The following is an 8269-nucleotide window of genomic DNA, read 5'->3' as shown; positions in this document are numbered from 1 at the left end:
GCCTGCCTCAGAGCCCTTCTCCTGGGGGCTGCGGGAACGGAGGGGGTCTGCCTGTTTTCCTGGGATTCCCGGGACGTCCGGGGTCGCGGGTCGGGAGGCCGGTGGGCCGCCCACCCCATCCCTCCAACCCGGGGCGGGGACCCCCGGCGGCGCCCGCCCCCGGCGCCCCTCCCCGCGGGTCCAGCCGGCGCTGAAGTCCAGCTTTATTGACCGCTGCCTACGCCCCCGCCTCCGCCCCCGCCTCCGCCCCCGCCTCCGCCTCCGCTTCCGCCTCCGCGTGCTGCTTGAGCGTGACTGAGGCGCCGCTGCTGACCATGACCGCGGGGTAGAGCGGCTCCAGGAAGCGGACGAGGAAGCGGTAGAGCAGGCTCACGCCGCCCGCCACGCAGTAGAAGGAGAGGCAAGCCGGCACCGCAGTCGAGCGCCACGCCGAGCGTGCGGTGGTAACCGCCGTGCAGCACACGTCTGCGTGTTGTTGTGCCAACGGAGAGCTTGAGCGGGTCCCACTCCAGGCACCACGAGTAGGGGTTGCGGCCCAGCAGGTAGACGACGTTGCGGCGCGGGCGGCCCGCCGGGCGGGCGGCTGCGGCGGTAGGTGAGGCCCAAGCACACCCACGAGTTGGACACGTCGGCCTCCCAGTAGTGGCGGCCCTCGGACAGGCCGCGGGAGCACAGCACCTGCGACCACTGCTTGCAGCCGGGGAAGGAGCCGCCCGTGGCGAAGGGCTCCAGCAGGATGCTCAGGTTCAGCACCGAGTGGGTCCCCTTGAACAGGAACAGCTCCTCGCTGGCCGTGGTGGGGTCAAAGTTCAGGTTGCAGTAACCTGGCGGGAGGGGACGGGAAAGGGAGCCAGGGTGAGCGCCCCCCGGGGCTGAGGACAGGAGACTGAAATGGGATTGAGGGAAGTCGAGGGCTCCTGGAGGAGGTGACTCAGGAATTCACCAGAGAGACCCACTATATCTCAGAGAAGTCACTGAGATGGGCCTCCCAGCTCTGCCCAGGAGAGGGGCTGCAGAAGCATCAAAGGAAAAGGGAGATTGTCTGAGGAAGAAATGGACAGTGTCATCCAAGCTGGCTTGGCTAAAGCCCGGGGCTGTGTGTGTGGGGGGTGTGGGGATACTGGCAGGGACCGAACTGAGGGCAGAGGTTGTGCCCACCAGAGCCAGGGAGGATGCAGAACCAGCAGCTGGGCGGTAGGCAGGTCCTTGCCCCCACCCATGGGGTAGGACAGGGTAGTCCTCCCTTCCCTATTAGGGCCTTGGAGTCACAGGCTGAGTCCTTCTGAGATCTTCAGTTGTAAGTGGGAGGTCAGAGAGCTGGCATCTCTCTGGAAGCCCTGGTCTGAATGCAGGTGGGGCTGGGGAAGACAAGGCCCCCCCGTGGGGCGGGGGGGCTGCTCCTTTTTTTCCCACCCCTTGTTCTGGACCCCAGCACTGAGGACTCACACTTGAGAAGTGTTTTTCTGTCCACAGCCGGGGGCAGCACCTCATAGGAGTTCATTTTAATGCCTGGGGGAGATGGAGGGGCTTTGCTGAGGACACTCTTACAGCCCAGCGTCCTTCCGGAGAGAGGCCTGGGCTTCCAGGAGGCTGCGTCACCTGGGGGAAGATGCACAGGGGCAGGCAGGGCTCTCTGCAAGTGCCTGGAACCCCGAACACTGCCCTGTAGGGCAGTCCCACCCCCCGAATGCAGGTGAGTCTCCAGTGGCCCTGGGCTTCCCGGTACTGACCCTTCAGGAGGAGCTGATTGATGAAGCTGAGACCCACATCCATCAGCCGGCTGCGGAGCTCCGCCAGGGTCTCTGGCAACTGGAGGAAGGGCTGCTTCTCCTCACAGTTGGTTCCCATCAGGGGTTCCACGTAGGCAGGGAAGTGCTTCAGCCTGGGGAACTCCTGAAGGCAGGGAGCAGCCGGCGGTACCACCTGTGAGCCTGGGCCCAGGCGGATGCCAGGAGCTCCCGCTTATGCTAGGGGCTCGGGGGTCCCCAGAATCACGGGGCAGGTGGAGAAATGGCTCATTTTCAAACCTGGACATCTCTCCCCCTTCCTGCTGGTTGTGAGGTCTTAGATGAGGGCTTTGCCAAAAGCGTGGCCGCTGTGGCCTAGTGCATTAAGCAAAGTGTATGAGAAAACAATGGGAAGAGGATTTTTGAGCTTTTAATCACTTAGTGAAAAACCTTGGGGCGCCTGGGTGGCTCAGTCGTTAAGCGTCTGCCTTCGGCTCAGGTCTTGATCCCAGGGTCCTGGGATCGAGCCCCGCATCGGGCTCCTGCTCGGTGGGGAACCTGCTTCTCCCTCTCCCACTCCCCCTGCTTGTGTTCCCTCTCTCGCTGTGTCTCTGTCTGTCAAATAAATAAATAAAATCTTAAAAAAAAAAAAAAAGAAAAGAAAAACTTTGCCAAATGTTTCCTGGTGTGTGTGCTGGGGCCGGAGGGGTGGGGGGGCGCTGGACACGGTGAGCAGCAGCTCTGGAAATTAGAAATCTGCTCCCGGGCACGTGATACCAGCTGAAGAAAGGAGGTCTAGGCGCCTGGGTGGCTCAGCCGGTTAAGCGGCTGCCTTCGGCTCAGTTCATGATCCCAGGGTCCTGGGATCGAGCCCCACATCGGGCTCCCTGCTCAGCGGGGAGCCTGCTTCCCCCTCTCCCTCTGCCTGCCTCTCTGCCTACTTGTTCTCTCTCTCTGTCAAATAAATAAATAAAATAAAATAAAAAAACCTTTTAAAAATTAAAAAAAAAAAAAGAAAGGAGGTCTGTGCTGAATCCGGAGTTCCCCAGCACGGGGTTTTGGGTTGCCCTGGGCCCCGCTGTCACCCAAACCTCTGCTGGCGATCCTGCCTGCTACCCTCTTGTAGCAGCAACGGGCTGGAGACCAGACCAGGGCTGGGGAAGGGAAAGGGATTTTCATTCCAGGCTATATGGATTGTACTGGTCTCGCTTCCATCCCTGGCCTGGGGGAGTCTGGAGAAACATATAGACTGTGGCAGATACTTGGAATCCCAGGGTCCACTTCCTTCTGTTCCAGGGAAATGAAGGCAGGAAAGTTAGGGTAAGGCTGAGTGCTGAGGTGGAGGAAGAAGCCAAGGGGGTTGGTGTAAGCTCAGGACCTATGGCCTGGGATGGGGAGCCTCCAGAGGCCGAAGAATGGACAAAGAGATGCAGCCCCGAACGCTGATCACTTAATCCTAGGTCTGGGCAGATCTGGTGCGCCTGCAGGTGGAGGGGGTGCAGAGGCTGGATCAGGGCCCGGGGCAGAGACAGGGGTGGGTGGGGCCTCGCCTGCAGAAACTGCTGATCACTCCTGTTGGGTAAGCAGGGTTGCAGAGCCAGATGCTGTCCTCCTCCAGCTTCAGGAGCGGTTGTGGCTCTGCTGGATGGAGCTGCCTAGCCTCCCCAGAGCGGCGGCCTCCTCTTTGGCCACAAAATCCAAGACCTTCATCTGCAGCTGTCTGACCTCCTGGATGATCTCTGAGAAGCAGGTGTTCACCTCCTCACGTGTTGTCTGGATCAGTTTCTGTTGGGGGGGGGGTGGTGGACGGTGTGTCGAGAGGCATCTCTGAGCCCCGGCCGGGCACCCCTAGTCTTATGGCCTGGAGCGTGCCTCGGCATCCTGTTGCTGACTGCCGGGCTCCATGACATCCATGCCAAGGCCTGAGAGGGCTCCTCAGCCTGATGCAGGGCACTGTGGGGAAGCCCGGGCCTGGGCGAGGGCGGGCCAGCCTTACCGAGAGAAAGGCCACCTGCCCTCGGTGCTTCTGGCTGTGAGAGTTGATGATCAGCATCTGGTTTTCCACATTGACCTGGACCTTCCGAACCTCCACCTGGGAGCGAGAGGGGGGAGGAGAGGGCCCTGATTCAGAGAGGTGGCCTCAGAGAGAAGCCCTTCTACGAGCCCAGAGGAGACATACCTCTTACATTCCTAAGATGCCTAACATGAGAGAGACCAGAGCTGAAGGGCGGATGGCCCAGGGTCTACCCTCTGCTTTGTGGTCTCTCACTCCCTGAGACTCTCACCCCTTTCTTAGGACTCAGGTTCTCTGCTCCTGACCGTGACGACCACTCGGTCTCAGGTTACAGAAAGGGGCTGTGGAGGGTTCAGGGGCTTGAGAGGCAGGAGTGGGTCGAGGAGGGACATATCAGATATGGAGCCCCGGAGATACCTTGCTGGGGGTGGCCCTGCCTGGCCCAGGCAGCCCTATGTCCTAAGTCCCTCTACAGAGAAGCCTTCAGTGTCCACCCGTTCTAGCGATGGGCACGTTCTTGTTTATAATAGATGACAGAACTGTGCCATTCCAAGTGCCTGTCCACGAACTGTTGCTGGCACACCATCAAGTTAAGAAGCTTAAGCCAGCCTATAAATCAACACACTGCTTGCTTTGTTGACCAAGTCTTGCTGTGGAAAAAGTGTCAGCTGAGCTCAACAGGGTGGTGAATGGGTTTACATTCCGGCCGGAGCTCCTGGCCGTGGACCGTTCCTGGGTGGCTGTGTGGGAAGAGCGCCCTTACTGAATACACGTGAGGGAATGTCTGAAATCTAAGTGTTCCCCTCGAAAAAGCAGTACAAGTATATTAAACAAAAATTGAAAGTAGAGAAAAGGAGGGGATCTGCCCCACCTGATATGACAGGTTTTCTCTCAGACTTCCCTTTTGCTGTGCAAAACAAACAAACAAACAAAACCAAAACAAACAAACCTAGAACTCGTACATACAACTCGGGACCCTCGCTCATCGACCTCGCCAACCCTTTCTCATGTCGTGGCGCGTCTGCCCCCATGACCGTCACTTGGATGGTTGTGTACCTGCCCCCCAAGGACCGGTGTGCCCCAGCTTGTGAAAGACAGTCACATTCCGTGAGAGCCTCAGAACCGTGAGGTCGTGAGGTCCCGGGCCCCCCACCGCCCCCCCTCACCTCCTTGCGGGCCCGCTCCTCCTCCAGGGGGAGGGCATCGTGGTTCTTGTGCTCCTCCAGCAGGCAGGCCCCGCACACGCAGCAGCCTTCCGTCCGGCAGTACACTCCCCGCAGCTTGCGGTGCTTCCGGCACAGGCGGCTCTGGAGGTCCCACACGGGCTCCAGCAGCTGGTGGTCCCGGAACTCCTGGTCCTCGAAGTGGCTGCGCAGGTGCTTCTCGCACAGGGAGGCCATGCACTGCAGACAGGACTTGACTGACTTGAGCTTCTGCGGAGAACAGAAGTCGCAGGGCACGTCCCCGGGCCCTGCCAGGATCCGGGAGGACCCCAAGGTCTGGCCCTTGGCCTGGGTGAAGCAGGTCACCATCTCCTCCAGGATGCAGTTCTTGCAGAGGCGCGGTCTGGAGGGGAAGCTCTCTCGGCACTGGGGGCAGTAGAGGGTCTTTCCCACGGAGGCCTGGTGGTCCCAGAAACCTTGGAGGCAGGGCATGCAGAAGTTGTGCCCACAGGAGGTGGTGACTGGGTTGCGGAACACATTCAGGCAAATGGGACAGAGGACTTGGTCCTCGAATGTGCGGAGACTGCTGTTACTCATCAGGAGCTGGGTTTGGGGATGTCTTGAGGGCTGGGCAGGGGGCTGCAGGGCTGGGTTGTGGTCCTGGGCTGGCCCTGAGAAGATAGAGCAGAGCCATGAAGAAGCCACGGCAGGAGTTGAGGGGCCTTTCAGGGGTGCACCAGTCCTTCCCATAGAAGCAGCTGTCTGCCCGTGGGGTACAGAGACGGTGTCATCGGTCAGCCCACACGGGGGGCATGACACGGGGATTGTGTTCTCCGAGTCCCGGCCCTAACTCCTGCAACACATCTTGGACAAGCCAGCAGATGGCAGAAAGAAGTCACATCAATGTCAGGGAAAGGAGCCACTTCTCTGGCCCTTCAGAAGAAAGGTAGGAAGCGCAAGTCCTTACGTGAAACCTGCTACACGTCAGGGAGGGCTAGAGGCTCGGCTGCCCTGGGATAGGAGAGAACACAACCGCCGGGCACTCAGGTGCAGGCGTCTTGCCCTGGTCCCACTTCACCAGCTGTTGGGAGAGTCCCCCTCAGTCCTGTGTGCCCCCACCCCAGCCCTCTCCATCTCTTGGGATCCGATGGCTGCCGCCTTCATACCTTTCCCTTTGGTCACTGTTTCGTGATCTCCCTATCAAGTGGGCCCCCCCTCCTCAAAGATTTCCCCCAGCTTTGTTCCCTGACATCACAGTGCAAGTGTGACCAGCCCCAGCATTCTGCTTGTGATGTCAGCAGGGCAAAAGGTGTGCCACTGGACATGTTCGGCCTCTCCATGGGTGATGCTTTACTCCACAGCCTTCACCCCAGGAGGTGAAGTTGCTGTTGCACCTGGGGCTCTGTGCATTGGACCTAAGGGACTCACATTACCAACCAGAGAGGAAATGGCATCTAAGTGGCAGTTGGATCTTGGACAACTCCTTTAATCTCTCTGGATCATGGTTCTTTTCTTGTGAATTGACAGGGTTGTTATAGGAGATGATATTTCAAGGCCCCTTCTTGGTCTAAAGTTGAATGATCAACATTATCTGACTGGTGATTCTAAAGACTGTTGCTTCCACTCTGGTTCTGATCCTCAGAAGAAAAAAAGGGATGAGCGAAGCAGAAGAGAGATTCCCATTGCTCTATAATTGCTTCCTTGTTAAAGGTTTCTGTTTCCCATTCTCCCCTACCCAACAGGATAAATGCCCTGAGAAGCTTGCAATATATCACTGTCTTGCTCCAATAGGTTAGCGTGGTCCTGTTTGTTGTATAGAAAAGGTAAATAGAAGGCATATCCCTTTCTCATTTCCCCATCTCAGAGGAAAAATCTTCAACATTTCTCCATGAAGTATGATGTTTGCTATAGGTTTATTGTAGATAACTGTATCAGATTATGTAGACTCCTTTTCATTCCTGGTTTGCTAAGAGTTTTTATCTGGAATGGATATTGACTTTTATCTAATTCTTCTTCTGCATCTTTTGAAATGATCGTAAGCATTGCCTCTTTTATTCTGTGAATGTGGCAATTCTGTATTTACTGATTTTCATTCTTAACCAACCTTGCATTCTGGAATCAACTCTACTTGGTCATGATGTGTTATGCTTTTTATATATGCTGGATTCAATTTGTTAATACTGTCATAGGATTTTTGCATCTATGTTCGTGAATGAAATTGGCCTGGAATTTTCCTTTTATGTAATGTCCTTGTCAAGTTTTGATATTAAGGTATGCTGGCTTCATAAAAATGAGTTCAGGAGTGTTCTTTATCACTGATTTGGAAGAGTAAGATTGATATTATTTCTTCCTTAAATGTTTGGCAGTATTCAGTGGGAAAGCCACCTAGGCCCTGAGTGTTTTTTGTGGAAGGGTTTTTTTTTTTTTTAAGCCTTCTGATTTTTTTTATTACTCAAAAAAAGCTTAATTTTTTTATTTAGCTTTCTGACTCTGTGTTTGTGTCTTCAACATTTTAACAATGATTTTCTGCTCCTTAATAAGGAAAGCACGCTTGGTCCTGTTATGAACACACTTAGCACACATGGAACCACCATAGGCCCTGCTGATGTGTTTTTTCATTTTATTTATTTATTTATTTATTTATTTATATAAGACTTTATTTATTTAACAGAGAGAGACAGCGAGAGAGGGAACACAAGCAGGGGGAGTGGGAGAGGGAGAAGCAGGCTTCCTGCTAAACAGAGAGCCCGATGTGGGGCTGGCCAAAGGCAGACGCTTAACAACTGAGCCACCCAGGCGCCCCTGTTTGTTCATTTTAGACAACCTCGTAAGGACTTTAGGTCTCATAGCACAAACTCCTTGAAGTCGGCCTGGGCCCACACCACATGCAGATTTTGGTGCTTTCCCAAACTTCTTGGTATAAAGGTAAACGATTCTATTACCAGGGGTTTGGGACAGCCTAGTTTTGTTAGAGGCTGTATTGTAGGACAGCCTACGACAGCAGGTCAAATGCTGGACCATTCTGAATGCCTATGGATGCTTTCCCCAGATGTGGAAGGGTTATTAATTACATACTCAACTTCTTTCAGAGATTTAGAATTATTCATATTGTCTATTTATTCTTGTATCAGTTTTGGTAAATGGTGTTTTCCCGGGAATTTGTCCATTTTATCTAAATTTTCAAATTTTTTCGTATAAAGTTGTTTATAACATCCACTTATTAACCTAACATAAAATTTGCATTTTAACCATTTTTATATACAATTCAGTGGTATTAAGTATACTCACAATGTTAAACAACCATTATGTAGTGATCTATAAATAGTGATATAGTCATAGTGATTTATATCCAAAACTTTTTCATC

General features: G+C 54.4%; 2 protein-coding genes across 2 annotated transcripts; both read right to left on the bottom strand.

The window, feature by feature from the left end:
- Positions 1-217: 217 nt before the first annotated feature.
- LOC113939850 (E3 ubiquitin/ISG15 ligase TRIM25-like) lies at positions 218-6136 on the bottom strand. Its single transcript, XM_035724425.1, is given in 12 exon segments — positions 218-403; positions 405-581; positions 583-824; positions 1447-1509; positions 1731-1893; positions 3278-3322; positions 3325-3353; positions 3356-3512; positions 3724-3819; positions 4908-5575; positions 5872-5985; positions 6071-6136. Coding segments are annotated over 10 exon segments (1752 nt in total). The 5' UTR covers positions 5502-5575; positions 5872-5985; positions 6071-6136.
- A 1240-nt stretch (positions 6137-7376) lies between these two features.
- LOC113939472 (60S ribosomal protein L34-like) lies at positions 7377-7925 on the bottom strand. The gene is made up of 2 exons (XM_027625617.2): positions 7723-7925; positions 7377-7527 (listed from the first exon to the last, which is right to left on the bottom strand). Exons 1-2 carry the CDS (start codon positions 7923-7925, stop codon positions 7377-7379), a joined length of 354 nt encoding a protein of 117 aa, XP_027481418.2.
- Positions 7926-8269: the final 344 nt, after the last annotated feature.

Source organism: Zalophus californianus, chromosome 16 (genome assembly GCF_009762305.2).
Source record: "Zalophus californianus isolate mZalCal1 chromosome 16, mZalCal1.pri.v2, whole genome shotgun sequence".
In the NCBI taxonomy this organism is placed as follows: Eukaryota; Metazoa; Chordata; class Mammalia; order Carnivora; family Otariidae; genus Zalophus; species Zalophus californianus.
The sequence above is the reverse complement of the archived record's forward strand: the minus strand, read 5'-3'. Positions and strand labels throughout refer to the sequence as shown.

Coding starts and splice junctions, on each gene's coding strand:
- LOC113939472 (XM_027625617.2), bottom strand. CDS start 7,925: ATGGTCCAGCATTTGACCTGCTGTCGTAGGCTGTCCTACAATACAGCC. Junction 7,528..7,722: donor AAAGTCCTTACGAGGTTGTC/TAAAATGAACAA, acceptor TAAATAAATAAA/TAAAATGAAAAAACACATCA.